This window comes from Zalophus californianus, chromosome 1 (assembly GCF_009762305.2).
Source record: "Zalophus californianus isolate mZalCal1 chromosome 1, mZalCal1.pri.v2, whole genome shotgun sequence".
Lineage (NCBI taxonomy): Eukaryota > Metazoa > Chordata > Mammalia > Carnivora > Otariidae > Zalophus > Zalophus californianus.
The window spans coordinates 202,676,167-202,693,042 of NC_045595.1; the positions used below are offsets into that span (position 1 = coordinate 202,676,167).

At 40.5% G+C, this 16,876-nt stretch overlaps 1 protein-coding gene across 5 annotated transcripts in view; it reads right to left on the reverse strand.

Moving 5' to 3' along the window:
- SCAF4 (SR-related CTD associated factor 4) overlaps positions 1-13,496 on the reverse strand; it is a 60,465-nt gene extending 46,969 nt beyond the window's left edge. For 4 of the 5 annotated variants that reach the window (XM_027586108.1, XM_027586105.1, XM_027586107.1 and 1 more), the window contains exon 1: positions 13,024-13,496. In XM_027586108.1, coding sequence (XP_027441909.1) covers positions 13,024-13,053 — 30 coding nt within the window. In that variant the 5' untranslated portion in view covers positions 13,054-13,496. Of the gene's footprint in view, positions 1-3,669; positions 3,942-13,023 lie in introns of those variants that run through there. The other variant, XM_027586106.2, reaches the window with a different exon arrangement.
- Positions 13,497-16,876: the final 3,380 nt, after the last annotated feature.

The window sequence follows — 16,876 nt, forward strand, 5'->3', positions numbered from 1 at the left end:
TTAGGAATCTTCCAATGGAATACTTATCGCTACCTTTTCCCCCCCTAAACTTTAAAAAATTTGCTTTCCTGAAATTTATTTTATAACGAATTATACTGATTATATATGCAGTATTCCTTCCTTGCTATTATCACCTCCAAGATGATAAATTCTGCCTTAAGCTGGTGTTATTAATACTTATTTACAAACTTTAAAGGAAAAATATGAATGCTTCCAAAAGGAAGTATGTACATTTACAATGACAGGGTGGTACTCAAATCTCCCTACTGATAAATGCAGATAGCAATTAATTCTAGTCTTTCTTCCTGTTTCATTCATTTGACTCAATATATCAGACACATGGGTTTCAACCAAATCAAGGAGTTAAACTCAACATAACTTTAATGGTTATTAACATATAAACTTTATAAAAGTACACATTGCATTTCTTAACAAAAGGAAACAAATAGAAAAAAATTAACATCATTTTTTCTGCAAAGATGCTTTTGTCCATCTAATTACAGCCTGAAGACAACTCTATAAGATATTGCTAGGACAATTAGGAAAGGGATAGTTAACAGCTCCTTTCACATGGCATTTCACTTTATGCCTTAAATACACTTTACCAAAAGTTTGTTCAAACTAATACTTTCTTAATACTGGGCAATTTGACATGATGGGGGATGGGTTGGGAGGTACAGAGAGTTGCAAACCAATCACATGAACAATGCCATTCTACCAACTATGCCATTTTACCTGAAAGTAGAACATGTACAAACAGTAAGAGACAGTAAAATTGAAAAATATGTAGAGAAAAGTAACTCAATTAACAAAGGAAACACCAAAAGCCAATTAACAGAAAAAAAAGTTCATCCTTACCAATAATCAAAGTACAAACTAAAACGAGATACAATTCTTCAATTGTCTAACCTGCATGAATGTAGATTAGCATCAAGCAGAGAGAGCCCTCTACTGATGAGAGCTAACTGGGGAGTTTTAATTTCAGAAGGAAATTTAAAGCTATATATCAAGAAGTAAAAACAAACAAACAAAACAAAACAAAAACAACTTATCTTTTAAGCCAACAATTCCACTTCTAGAAGTTTATCTAAAACAATAATCGTATGTGCTCAAATCTTCCATGACTATTTTAAAATTAGAAAATAATTTCTTGTTATTAAAAAGATCTGGTACCCATATAAAAATTTCCAAACACAAGTGGAGGGGGAAAAAGACTAAAACACTGTAAAATGTTAATGCTATTCAGTGGGATGGTATTTTCTTTTATTTCCTAATTTAAGTTTACATAACTTGCACTAATTTTAAAAGGAAAAAAATTAAAATCCACTGATTTTAAAAATCAAAAACTTTGTGTGTGAGACAAAAATGCATTTCTCAACTTTTGATTATAAATAAAATAAATATAATAAATACACAGAACCATCATTATCAGATATATCTTATTCATGGATTAAACCTTGTCTTTGAAGTTAACAGTTATCACAATTTTTCAAAATTATTAAAACATGTTTTTTAAAATAAACTTAAAATTTTGCCCCTTTAAATCCTTATAATAGCTGATGCCCTTTGGATATAAAACCCAAATTTGAGAAATCACTATCTTTGTATTTTGTTGATCTCTGCACATTAAAGAATCCCTTTAATTACTGACATACTTTACTGCCAAGCAAATTCTACTGACTTCCATAGTCAAAAGTCCTTTGAAACCCAAATGTTTTAACCAATTTTCAAAACTTGCTTAGACGAAGGTATAAAGAGACAAGACAGTCTGGCATTAATATGAAATATTCCTAAGACGGAGCAAATGTACAAGGCCTTTTAAAACAAAGAGTCAGGAAAAAGAAACCATTGTCTCCCTGCTCCTACTGAGCAGTCTTTCATTTGACTTAAACACTAGAAAATAGTTCCATTTATTTCTCCACAAAATTCACTTTTCAGATTTCTAAAGATCCCTAACCAGATATTTTTACAAGCAACACAGCTGCAGAGAGTATTCTCAAGTTCAAAAAAAAATTTCGTACTTTTCCTACATTGCTTTACCTCACTACATCCTCCTACAAACTCTCCAACTTTTCTCCTAGTTCCAGAATTTGGAGTAATGCTTTACAAAATACACATCTGTAAGTGCAAATAAAAAACATTAATATTAAATACGAAACTACTTTTGAGTTAACTACTTATATTTCTATGTGCATTAAGAAAATAGAATATGGCAGGGGCGTCTGGGTGGTACAGTTGGTTGAGCGCCCAACTCTTGGTTTTGGCTCGGGGCGTGATCTCAGGGTCTTGAGTCTGCTCTGCACTCAGCGGGGAGTCCACCTGGAACTGTCTCCCTCTCCCTCTGCCCCTCCCGCCAGCGCTCTGGAGTTCTCTAAAATAAATAAACCTTAAAAAAAAAAAAAGGAAAGAAAGAAAACAGAATATGGCAAACAACAGTTTAAACATCATCTGCATTATTCCCCACTTTTTAATTATATCATCAAGCCCTATTTGTCACCATTTGCTGCTGGCAGAACTAATTTTCTAAGCAGTTAATTTCTCACAACTTACTCTGTAAACTATGTCCTTAATTTATTCTTCACTTAAAACTAACTCTTCTATCATTTCCAAGAACCTACCCTTAACCCAAAAAATTTTTTTAAAATAATCTCTACACCCAAGCTGGGGCTCAAACTCACAACCCCAGGACCCAGAGTCCCATGCTCTACTCACCCAGCCAACCAGGCACCCCTCATTCAAAACTTTTCACTTTAGAACCAAGGCTTCCTCTCTTCAGCAGGGCTTTTAACCCATTCAGTTCCAGCTTAGGACAACAATTTTTCTATTCCTTAGCTACATTTTGGTTCACTGAACTGCAATCAATCCTCCACTTCTTTCTTTTTACTTGATCAAGAAATAGGCAAAAGGTGATTTTAAGAAATGGCAAATATTTTATCTGTGCCATTCCTCTACCAGCAGACTCCAGATTGCAAAATTACTTTTACTGTGCCTCACTAGTGAACTTTATGTCCCCCAAAACTGGCTACAGAACATTTTGTGAAGGGCATCTGCCTTCAGCTTGGGGGTCATGATCCCGGGGTCCTAGGATGGAGCCCCGCATTGGGCTCCTTGCTCAGTAGGGAGCCTGCTTCTCCTTCTCCCTCTGCCCCTGCCTGTGCTAATACATAAAATCTTAAAAAAAAAAATTTTGTGAATTAAATATTTCCTCCTAGACTTCAATATAAGAAATAAAAATTAGAGGTGCCTGGGTGGCTCAGTTGTTAAGTGTCTGCCTTCGGCTCAGGTCATGATCCCAGGATCCTGGGATCGAGCCCCGCATCAGGCTCCCTGCTCAGCGGGAAGCCTGCTTCTCCCTCTCCCACTCCCCCTGCTTGTGTTCCCTCTCTCACTATGTCTCTCTCTGTCAAATAAATAAATAAAATCCTAAAGAAAAAAGAAAAATTATCCCATACTTAATGTATCTCATTTATAACCAGTTATTTCCACAAAGTTGTCACAAATGGATTTATGTGCAAGTATGGGACTAAAATTGAAAATGTTAGCATTTATTAAATCCTCAATCAATTTAAAATTTTAATTGTGAATATAAATTAGTGAAAGAAATATAAAGGCCTAAAAGTGCATTTAAGTTTTAAATATGGATTATCTGTGCATGACTTAAAAACTTACCAAACTTCATTATTCTTAAACTTCTACAAATCCTTCCAAAAGTATACATTTTGGTGCACGTGTTACCATGCTTCAGACGTACAAAAGTTGTTAGTGAGCCCTCTCCTCTCATCAACACTCCAGCAGACAAAGATCCACTGCCCAAAAACCTTCAGCACAACCATGTGGGGCTATGGACTGGGCTCAGATGGGTACTTAGAGTACTCAGTCAAATCTCCCAACTGCCACTTCTACACGGTGTGACCTTGGTCAATTCACACCACCTCTTCGGTTTCCTTACCTTTAAAATGAAAAGAATGGAAAGACACACCTATATAAAACTCTCAGCCCATTAGCTGCATCTGGCTGGTGGGTTAAGGAGCAAATGCACGATTCCTTTCCTGTCCTTCCCCTGAACTGTCCCCAGTGGATTACTTCTTAAAATAGCACGTAAAAACTAAAGATACCCTATAAAACAAACTTACGATTCAGGATCAACAAAATAATTTACAGAGCCTCTCGGTACCTACTAGATACTGTTTTCAATGGAAAGAAAATCAGATTAAGCAACAAAACAATGGAAATGATGTGCTAAAAACTAACGTTTTCCTATTTTTTAAACAGGTTTCAGATATAATTCATATACCATAAAGCTCACCCCTTTAAAGTATACAATTCAGTGGGTTTTTTGTTTTGTTTTTTTTTTTTTACTATATTCAGAGTTGGGCAGCCATCAGCATTATTTTGTTTTAGAATACTTTAATCCCCTCCAAAAAATTCCATACCCATTCCTCCCTGCCACCAACCAATAATCTACTGTCTCTATGGATTTGCCTATTTTTGACATTAAACAATAATTAAAGCCTTTATAAAGATTTGAACATATCTCCAATAAACCCCAAACTTGGCTGTCCTTTCCAAAGTGATTTATTATTCAGCATCTCTTAATTAAGGTGAATGAGGTGATATATAGCCATTAAAGTCTAAAGAATATTTTATGTTTCCTAAAGGCTTAAAAGGCATATTACTGTAAATTTCCATATTATAGGCTTCTTTTCAGCAGGGTGTAATTCTGCTTCAGCTAAAACTCAGCTCCGACAAAGTCAAAAGGGGGAAAAAAGCAGAATAATCATGATAAAATGCATAAAGATATATTAAAAATATTGCAGAGGGAGATTTACAGACTACAGAGTTGGTCAACTACTACTCTCTAAGGTAACAGTGGGACAATGGGAGAAGCAAATACAGGTCAGGCAATCAGTGGGTAAATTGTCTCTAAAGACTCTAAATACAATTAATAAACCTGAAATCATTTTATCATCACTAAGCACTGGCAATTCTAAATAATATCAGGTATAAAATAGTCCTTCCTCTAAAATATGTTGTTGACTGAGATGCTTAAGTTTTAATCTGTTGCTGTGGTGACTTTAAGTTTTAACAATATATAAGCATCAAATCTATACGCTTTTACTACATATCCTCTAATAAGCCATCTATTCTAAGTGGAAATTCATTAGGAAATCCTCTAGTTATGTGGTCAGTGCCCAAAATATGCAGATTCGCCATACCTGTTCATCTGGAGCGTCAGTACAAAGAGATTTAGGATAGCCTGCACTCAAGCTCAGTTAGTTTCTTCAATCCTGTGGTTCCTATATATGTGTGTGTGTTTAAAGAGTACATTCAAAATATGATAGCTGAGTGCAATTCTTTCTGAAATCTATTTTTCTGGTATAAATATTTACAAACAGCCAGAATCAGCCTAAAACAACGGTATAGTGGAACACAGAGCTTGAAGATCCACGAATAAAAATCATGGAAAATGCCATTACTACTTTACAAAATGTAAGGAAGTAGACATTTACACATAATTTAAAGAATGTTTAACTAATAGCAATCTATACTGAATTTTTCGGTGGAAACATTTCAGTGAGTTTTTTTTTTTTTTTTTTTTTAGTGAGGAGACATTTGAAAGTCACTACAATCAATGTGGAAAGACATTCTAGATTTCTAGATTTATTGTGAAGTGGTTTTTTCCTAAATTTCTAACCAAAGGTAACTTATATTTAAGACTCCCTAACTAGTGTATGTCTGTTGCTTTATATACAGCTTTTCATAATTAAAACTAATAAAAAGTGTTCTTTAATCAATTATGGGTGAAGATTGATCAAGCGGGCTAATACTGTCTACGGAACACAAATATGTGAAGATCATCTTGATAGTCACTGACAAATATGCAGAAGGTAAGGCCTGAAAAGAAACTGGAATATCATAGTAAGTCAGTATGACAGGCCAGTATGTAGGTAAGCTTTTCTGTTTTTTTCCCCAAAAAAGTATCAATGCAATTTAAAAATACTAACTTTTTTCCACTGTAGTATATATATATTTGCAACCGGCATAAAGTTCACGTTTCTTTCTTGGCCATTCTCATGATTATTCTGGAATTAATTTTGTTGTATTAAAAAGGGATGTATTAAAGAGAAAAACTGTGCTCTGGATGTCAAATATGCAAGGCGTGCCACTGCTCTACAGTCTCTTCCAACTAGGATTACTGACCCACATAGGTTTATACCAAAATCACCAATTATCCAAACACAAATTATAACTTTCAGAAGAACTTGGATGGCCCTCTACTTTTCACTGAGCCCTGCCGTCTCCCCAACTACCCACCCCGTGACTCCATCAAAACCTTAGCTTCTAATTCTTAACTTCACTCCAGAGTCACATTGGATTTCTTGCAGAATTCACTACTAATCAGTACAATGTGCTTCACTGGAATATCAAAGTTTCTATATTTATGCCTTCACAAGGACTCTAGCTATAAAGCAATGAAATGTAATCAATAAACCATGCAAATACTTAATAGGACGAAGGTGACCAGGGTATAATGAATTATAATACTGTTTGTGAAATCTTAATAGTTCTCAAAAAAAAAAACCCAAGAAACAAAAAATCATGATAGTACACTGCTAATCACACATAATATTTACACGGAAATGTAGACACGTCTCTTCAAGTCTAAGCTTTCAACGGATCTTTTTAAGGCAAGCTGAACTACTACCAAACTCTACTTTTCCCTGTTCCATAGGAACAGAATATTAATCAACTAATGGTACTAAAAATTTGAATAATGGGCAAATTGCTTATTCTATATAGCTGATGACGTCGTGTAGCTTGTTTTAAGCTCATCGTTAAAGATGTATGCCGTTGCTCTGAAGTATGCTTAAAAAAAAAAGATCTGGCATATTATCTCAACAAATGTTATGAACAATACTAAGGGTCCATCATTTATATAAGAACTTTTTTCCTACCATGTTACCAAAATATATTTAAAACAAGACTTCAATGTGTGCAGATATCTACACAAGTTACCCGGAATGCTGAAGTAATTATATTCACTTGGGTTCCATGGCAGAGAACCTACAATTTGTATCTGGCAAAAAACACCCTGCCCCAATACCAACTACCATTTGTCAACTTTCTGCCAGGTAGTTTTACGTCCTGAACCCTGTTTCACAAGATTTATAAGCCAACTTTTCCATTATTCCAATTTTTCTCTGAATTAGTTCCTTATCACGTGTCCATGTAATTTTTTCTGAAACAAAATACTAAATGAAATGCCAGACTTCTAGGGTAGGGGATATTTTCAACAAGAACATCAGTGATAAATGCTGCAACAGAAAGCTCTGAAGAGCCAGCATTATTAAAATTCACCATAAGGCCAGACGTCTACTGTTGTTGGAGATAAGCAATTCTGAGAGTCAAGAAAGAGCAGAATACCAAGATAACTTTTAGTATCTAAAACTCCTGTGGTAACAGCATAACATGGTCAAATGAGGCAAGAAAAAGACCTCCAATTTTACTTCAACTGTGGCCTGGTCCTTTACATCTCTTTCACACAGTAACAATCTTGTGTCAACTCTTTTCCACTGCTTTAGATAGACTTGGAAGGAAATGATCAAGAACTAAAGATAAACATGAACAGATTAAGAAAAAAAATACTTAACAAAGTATCTTCATCATCTGATTTAAATTCTCCATACCTGGTAATCAAGAGGTAAAACATACAATAGTCCATACACAAAAATTTCCAGTGGGAAAAGAAAGGGGTGGCAAGCTCCCCGCTGAGATGTGTAACACAACTCTTCCTTCAGGATAATGTGGTGGTTCAAGACTGACAGCCCAGTGGATAAGGGTACCAACATAAATTCATACATAAAATATTCATAAAGCTTAATCTGAGTTTAAAGATAAAAATGAATGTTAAAGTTCTTGTATTTTCTTCCTGCACTTCAGCATAACATTGTATGTACATCACCTCAGTATCTCAGCGCTGTAGTTCTCTAAAAATCTGAGGATCCCTGGGAGTCTGAGTTCCTTTCAGTGGTCTGTGAGGTGAAAACTGTTTTCATTTTAATACTAAAACATTTCTTGCCCCCTTCATTCATTTTCTCACAAGTGTACAGCAAAGTTTTCCAGAGGCTACCTGATGTGTCTAATTACAAGAGACTGAATAAAGAAGTAGATATGAGAATACAGGTTTACAAACCAAAGTTGAAATGAGATTTGCAAAAATGTAAAACAATGTCACTCTTCTCACTTTTGGGGGGGAAACATTATTTTTCACTTAAAATGTTATTTATGTTAAAATATAATGGATTTGTTATTTTCAATAAATGCATTTCTCAGATTAAATTTCTAAGATGATAAATATCCCAAAGACATATGATATATATCTATGTGTATGATATCATCCACAGATACAAAAGCTCTCTGTAGTCCTTAACCTTTAAGAGTTAAAGGAGTCAAAATCCAAAGTTTGAGAACAGCTGTCCCAGAGAAACTCTTATACAATGGAGATAGATATGTTTGAGAAAGTTCATTCAGTGTTTGTCAGCAATAATTGAGAAGCAACTTAAATGTTCATCAACTGGGGAACCAGATAAATAAAATATGGTTTATTCAAATGATGGCATATCCAGCATTAGAATGAAATCTTAATGTTAACAACGTTTGAGAAAAAAAAAGCCCACGAGTATATACAATATACCACTTATGCATATCAAAATACAGATTATATACTGCTTATGTACCACAGAAATTGATACTAAATGCATTTTGATTGCCTCTGTGGGAGGAAAGGACTTTAACTTGTAATATTTTAAGCTTAAGTTAAAAACACTTATAATAGTAACAACTGTCCATTCTTGTTATATCTTCTCTGCACTTTTTTATACTTTTAAGTCTTTTTTAAAAAAAAGATTTTATTTTAGAGAGAGCAAGTAAGTACAGGTGTCCTGTGCTCATGGGGGGAGGGGCAGAGGGAAAGGGAGAATTTCAAGCACACTCCATGCTGAGCTCTGAGCCCAACCTGCTTGATCTCAGGACTGTGAGCCAAAATCGTGTCTGATGCTTAACGGACTGAGCCACCCAGCTGCCCCTAATTAAAAGTCTTAAAATCATAAATGCTGCTCCCTCCCAAAAGTGTGGGAAGATACAATCTGTTGGGATTAGAAAAGACTGGTTAAAGGCTAAAAATGAAATCAATGGATTAACCAATCTGTAACTTTCATTCATTCAACAAACTTACAAAATACCAAACTCTTCACATTAAGGAATATATAAACATAGCAGAAAACAATTAAGTATTGGCTATAATTAGTCACTCATTTTTTTCACTCAACTTTTTACAACACTTAACAAAGCGTCTCACCATAAAACTCCTGTTTAAAGGGTATCTTTAATAACTTCATTCTTTTTATCTTCCTTCCCTTATCAGAGATACTGACCTCTTTTACCTGTGATCTGTACCCTTCCTTTTAGCCACAATTGTGTTCTAAGCAAGCCCTTTTATTTTTAAACTGTGCTTCTCTACACTTCCCCTCCCCCAACACGCTCAAACTTCCACTCCTGAGACCAAGGCTTCAACATCACTTATTAAGGCTAAGATCACACATATGCTATACAAACATACAAATGGCCTACCACTAGTGCCTACTACCCTGTTAAATGCTCTTCTTTCCCTTCATTCTTGAGGCAACTTTGTCCTTAAATCCTTCAGAACCAAACTTCTAAAAAAGACTACATTTGTGACCTTTATTTCCTTATCTCCTTCATCACCATTCAACCTTAAACTTCAGATCCCATTACTCTCAAATTTTAGTAGCTTTTTTCTTAAGTCTTAACCTGTTAACTGCTCCCTGGGTATTATACAAAATATTATCTTTAGGCAGCAATTAAGATGGAGAGATGTGCATTCAAATCCCAGCTCTACCATTAGCTAACAGTATGCCCCTGGGCCAGTTATTATTTAACTTCTTTGAAAATCAGTTTCCTCATCTATAAATGGATGTCTGTGCAAGGTTGTGGGAATATCCGACATGTATTTATAAAATGCCTGATACGCCAGAGATGCTTATTAAATATCAATTCCTTTTCTCACCCCCTCTCAATTTTCTCCAGGGCACATCTGAGAATGACTCCCATATGCCTTCCTCTATTTCTTGGTTGCTTCCAAGTTTGAGTCCTACATGCCCAACTGCTTGCCAAAAATTTCCACATGACTTTTCCACTCAATCTCAACCTGTTAAAAAACCAAACATTTCCTCTTCCACTAAATATGCTTATGATGACTGCTTGACTTGTGCTAGTAGCATCACCACTTTCCCAGCACCTAGAATGTGGGGGCAAAAGGGGCTTATTAGCCTTTCAGATGGCAGGTCCACGGATCCCTCCTCTCCCTGCCACTATAGACATGCCAAGTTCAGATTTTACTCAATTCTACCTCAGTCCTCAAAATGCCAATCTTCCTCAAATCTCTGCCTTCTACAATATATACAAATCAAGCAGTTTTCTTGATCATATCACTCCACTACTTAAAACCTTCAGTTTATCCAGAGCCTAAAACTGGAATTTAAACATATTAGACAGACATGAAACTTGTCAGGCCCCAAATTACTTAACCATCTTTACTTTCCAGTAGCCTTTGGAATCAAACCACTGTTCACTCCTCAGCACTGTTGCCCTTCAATCACTACTTTCTTACACCTTCTGAAATCCTAAAACTGACTCCACCTTCTCTTTCCAAGTCTTCACTGATCCCTCATAGCCATCCCAGGGTATTTTTTAAGAGCCCCAGAGGAAGTTGTTCTATCACATGTTAAAGTTATTTGCCTTAGTCTTGTGTCCTCTATTAGATCAGGCTCCTAGGGGACAGAGATCCTTGGTAGTACCACAGTACTCAGGACACAGCTTTGTAGCTGAGCCCGCATTTAAAAGTTTATAAAATTAAAGTAAGACTTGGGAGATTTGAGGTTACAAACTAACCAATAACATTTCATGAATGGGGAGTAATAACTGAGAAGCACTACAAATCAAACAACACAAGAAGATGAATTTTAAAGTCAGACTAATTTCTCCAGAAGAAAGTTTCTTCCCAAGTCAGAACTGGCAACACACACCTAACATAATGTAATCTGCAGCTCATAAAGAGTAGGAATGGAAATAAAAATTTGAGCAGAAAGGTGAATAATGATTGGAAAACTCTCATTTTGCACATTTTAAAAAGGTTAAAATACCATTTCCCTTTTTTGAGAAGTCAGTATCCTACCTTATTTTTGTTTTTCAAAGTATAAACTCCTGATCACACTTTTCCAGAACATAAGATATTTTGCTTAATGTGCTTACTGTCAACTTCCACACTGCTTAACTCAGAATTAAACACTTCTGATCTTAACAATACTCTAAAAATCCCCTTCTTCATTAAAAGTTAACATTAAAAAGAGTCAATAAGGTTTTATCTTGGGAAAGAAATGTACTTATAATTTTTAAAAACTCTTGTACCATTTGTAAAATTCTCATGCATTCAACAAGTATTGGCCTCCTATGGTGCGGGGAGGAGGAAAGAACAGAAACTCCCTACCCTCATGGAGCCAACATTCCAGTAAACTTTGCCTTCAAGAAACCAAGTCAATTTCCAGACCTGAAATCTTTGGAGCATTATGACAAATTCTCTAGCCATCAAATATTAGGAAATATTATTTCGTTATTTTGAAAATCATCACACTGGCCAACACCAGTTGCTACTCCAGTTAAGACATTTTATGCACCCATCGGTTGAAGACAAATCATTTCTAGGATAATCTGTAAGGCAATAAAAGATCCTAACTGCAGTGTTACTGGAGGATCCCATATTACCCGACTGCAAATCTAAAGGAAAGTTATCGCACGTTAATTCTGTTCCAAGTGAAATTACAAAACCTTATTGTGAGATGCAAGTTTTTAACGCCGTATCAAGACATCTAGAGCTACAGCACTACATCTCACTTTTTCAATGTTGGGTTTATCTTTAGTGTTTGGAAAAGGAAAATAATCCAACTCAGCATATGACAACAGTTTCCATTCTGTAACTGTATTTTTAAATCACCAATGGTCAAGTCCCCTCTCCCCAAATCGACTCTGATGAAGAGGATGTGTGGACTCTACGCTCCCAAAACAGCACCTGGAATCAGACTTGAGATAAAACTATAGAGCTTTAAGGCGGCAGGCAGCTTTGTTCCCGGTTTTGGGAGGTTTTCACATGTAAATGTTCCCCTAGAAGGGAGCCGCGGATTAACTACCGCGGGAGGAGTGCGAGGGTGGGGGACTGGAGGCCAAAGCCGGCTTTCTACCGGACCGAGGCGGAGCAAGTACTCCTCTCCCATTCAACTTTTTAGGTGTTACGTTGGGGCCACCGAGACCATTAAGAGCATTGTGTTCATGACTGGAAATAAGGAGCCACCCCTTTTCATTTGGGAACCCCATTTCCCAAGTATGTGAATCCCGGGAGAAGGGGATGAACACCCTCTCCAACTCCTCCCCGACCCGGGATCAGAGTCCAGCAGCCGCCGCGCCGCGGCCTGAGCAACAGGAGAGCCGAGGCCGCCGCTCCGCCAGCCCAGCGACCGGCAGATGCTCCCGCTCCCCCGCCCCCAACCCCACACGCCCGCCCGCGCTTCTTTCTTAGCCCCTTGCGGGCTCCCGGCACTGCGAAGCCAGTAACGGGGCTGGGAGCAGAGAGCGAAAGCGCCCGGACCTGAAAGAGGGCGAAGTTAGAGGCACCGGCGCAGACGCGGGCTGGGGGAGGCCGGAAGGGGGCGAGGGGGGCAGCCCGAGGTCGCCGCCCGGGGGTGGGCGATGGGGGAGGGGTGTGGGGTCGGTTCCCGTGGCCGCCGCGACCTCTCCCAGACCACAGGCCGCTCTGCGCAGGCCCCGCCGCCCCGAAACCCGGGCAGGAAGCGTCCCCACCCCGACCAAAGCTTTAAACCTCCGGCGGCGGGAGAAACGGAGCCCTGGCTCCCGCGGCAGGCCCGGCACCCCCTAGCCCCGAGCACTCCTCACCTCCTGGTTGAAGGCGTTGACGGCGTCCATGTTCACGCTGCGGCGGCGGCTGCTCCGGGCCCGCCGGTCACATAGACCTCGCGCCGCGGCGGAGCGGGGCCGGGGAACCGGCCGGGCCTGAGGGGCGGGGGGGAAGCGACGAGCGGCGGAGCCAGAGGCCGGGCAGGAAGAGGCTGAGGCCGAGGCGGCGGGGCGGGCGGCAGAGGCGGAGGGTGGCGGGCCCCCTCTCAGTCCCGTTCGGAGGATGAGGAAAAGGAGGCGGCGGCGGCGATGGGCTCCAACATGTCCGTTTGCTGGTGGCGGCTGCGCTCTGCGTCTCGCTGACACGGCCCCCCGCGCCCTCACGCACTGGCCCACACTGGCCCGACCGGCGAGCGGGCGGGCCTCTCTCTCCCTCTCGCCAGCGGGATGGCGGCAGCGGCCCGAGTCCACGCCGCGCGGGGCACCCTGGGACGGCTCGGGCCTCCCAGCGCTTCCTGTGCCCGGCTCCCGCCCCGCCCCGCCCCGCCTCGGGCGCGCTGGCCCCGCCCCCGCCCCGCCCCCGTCCCGCGCGCCGCGCGCCCGGTTGCTGGCGCGTGACGCTGGGACGCCGGGCGCTTTCCCGCCGGCGGTGGCGGCGGGCCCGGGAGATTGCTTGGCACTGAGGCTGGGCCCCGGCGACGACGCCGGAGAGCGCGGCGCCCCGAAGTCGGGAGGCTGGCACGGAGAGGGCCCGCGCACACGCGCGCCCCTGCCCGACGCGGCGTTCCCCCGTGCGTTTTCGTGCCATTCTGCCCAAGCAGGCCCTGCACCCGGCCGGGGCGATTGGGCGGGCACGGACCCACTCGCTCTCCGCTGCCTGGAACAAAGGGCGCAAGATTTAACCTCAGCCCGCTAAGCGTGCACTTGCAGGCGCCGGTGCAGACTCCGCCTGTGCCGCCCTGTGTCTGCTCTAACTGTGCGAGAGTGGAGCACTGAGAAGGACGTGCAGGCAGTGGCTACCCACGCAGGCCCGAAAGAACCCCTGTGAAGCCCTGTGCGGCGGGATTCGCTAACCCTTGATACAGATTCCCCCAAACCTTTCCTTTTTGGTGGAAACACTTTGCCCTGGTTCACGTACCTTGAGTACCAACTATCTGCTAGCCACTGTGCTAGGTTCTGGGGATATGGAAATAAAAGGCGATCTTTCTGCGGCAGACAACTCCGTTTAGTTGGGGAGGACAGACAAGTGAGCAGATAAGAACTAAAGCGTGATAAATGTTAGGGCAGAGACCCAGGGGGAACAAAGAAGAAAGATACTCATCTGACTAGAAGTCCAGGAAGGCTCGTCAGAGGAAGTGGCTCCCAAACTACATCTGGAAGAAGCAGCAGCAGTTGGAGAAGTTGTGGACTGAGGCCGATGAGTACTTCGGTATCACCTTCCCCTAAGGAGGACCAGCTGGAGCTTAGGGGTGGGGTGGACTGAGAGGGAGTGACTGAGACCAGGTCCTGCAGAGCCTCTGTGCCCTTCCAGGGAGTTTGGATTTTGGCCCCGGGGCAGTGGGGAGACATTGAAAGATTTTAAGAGGAGAGTGGTGTCACGCAATGTGCTCTTTAGAACAAAGGTGTACAGCAGCAGGAGTGAGGTCAGGGAAAAAAATGGCTCTAAGTCCCAGGGGATGCAGAGGACTTAAGGCAATAGAGAGGGAAAGACAAGGTTAGATCTTTAAGAAGTGGAATGAACCAGCTGGGACAGAATTTAAGGAACGGGGAGGTTTCAAGGAGAATGCTCAAGGTTCTGGTTTGATGAGAGGGTGGTGGATTTGTGAGTCAATTTGGGGACTATATGGGGAGGAAGGAATGGGTTTGAGTGAAGGTAGAATAATGGTAAACACTTGTAGATTCTTTACCATGTGCTAGATCTACGCAATATACAATTCTGTGTTATTTCATTTCATCTCTGTAACAGACTTCTGTATGAGGTGGCTATCAGTAATGCCCTGTTTTATAGCTGAGGAAGCGAGGCCCAATTCCATTAACTAACATGCCCAGAGCCAGATGATTTGCTTCTGTGGCCTGTGGAGTTCGAGGGGCCCCTGGGGCAAATAAGTGAAGAGTGTCTGCCTTCGTGTCATGAGCCTGCTTCTCCCTCTCCCACTGCAGCTCCCCATGCTTATGCCCTCCCTGTCTCTCTTTCTGTGTGTGTCAAGTAAATAAATAAAATCTTAAAAAAAAAAAAGCATGTTGTTTTGGGATCCAACGCATTGTGGAGGTTGGGCCCTAGAATGACTGTTGGATTGAGGGCCTGAAGGAGAACATTTTCTGTGTACCATCCTACTGAGATTTGAACGCATAAGGGGGAAAATTTGGCTTCTATGATTCTTGTGTTTGAGGTAGACAATTTAGATTTAGAAGGTTCTTTTTGGATAGGGTTGTTCGTATTTATGTTGCTTTTGTTCGGGAAGTCTTTTAAACAAGTTATTTGGGGGAACGTGTTATCAGCTAGATCGTGGGTGCCTTGGTGGTATTTTCTCCCATTTTTCTGTTCGGAAGATGGCATCTCCTCTGTCTGCTAGGGGACATGTAGCAACCATTCGTACAGCTATGGCTGGACTTCTGTCTCTGTCCGGGCAGACAAGTCAAATCTTCCAATAGGAAATTTTTGGCAAATGACAAAAACTCAGGAGAGCTGTCCTTTGTGAGCAGACCTGGAAGCAGTAGGAATGCAGCCTATTAAGAAGATGGCTGGAAGATGATAAATACATGCAACTGATAAAACTCAGCAAGACATTTTAACAACTTGCAAACTTGCCTTCTCTCAGAGAACATAGATTTAAGCAGATTCATTGTTCTTAATGTGGGTGTGAAAATAGACAGTTCTGAAAAGCCATTCCAAACAAATTCGTGTTTTTAAAGAGTAGGTGAAATCAATATTCAGAGGAAGGAAAAGATGGCATTCAGGAAGTAATTGTCTGGTTAATTCTGTGTCCTTCACATGTCAACTTGTTCTTTTGTGAAAGGAATGCTGGCCACAGTCCACAGGTGTGGAAAATACAGAAAGCATCTCACTCCTGAAGAGCCTGGGAAAACCTTTATGGATAAGAACTCAAGAGAAAATAAGTTCTTTCTAATGCTTTATTCCATATACTTTCTGGAGCAAGTATAAACTAACTATATTGTAAGAGATTCTTCCTTTCTTCTTGGTCTGCTTCTCTTCTCTGGCTAGGCTCCTTCCCTTCCCGAGATTTCACCTGACGCCAGTGGGATCCCTCTCCCTCCTCACATGGGGACTGGAAATCTCTCCTGGTTTACGACTGCATTTCCTGCTGGAAAATTCCACATGGATGTCCCCCTCTGTCCCCAAGGTACCCACCTGATTCCTTTTCATATCAACCTCTATCTCCATGCCTGTAGCCTTTGGTGCCAAATTAGTGGAACAGATTATGAGGAAAACAGGAACCGGAAGGAAGAAGAGCTCAGTGGCAGGTGGGGCAATGGGATTTTAGGGAATTTTTATTTCCTTCTTAATTTTTCAGTATCTTTTAGATTCCCAAAAGAAGGCATGTATTACTTTTGTAATCAGAAGACATGAGCTCCTTAAAAAAGGAAATATAGATACGTGTGCAGCAAACCTATAATGTTTTGGATTGATAATCTTAGCTATGATAGTAAGCATAGGAGCATATGAGTGAGCATATGAGTAATGTATTAATCAGGGTTCTCCAGAGAAACAGAACTATTAGACTAAACACAAACACACGGAATATATTTATATATATATTCTAATATATCTAATATAATTTTAATATAATTTAGAATTATTTTATATAAATATATTTAATAGAGAACTATAATCATGTATAATTAAATATATAATTTATAATAATATATTCTA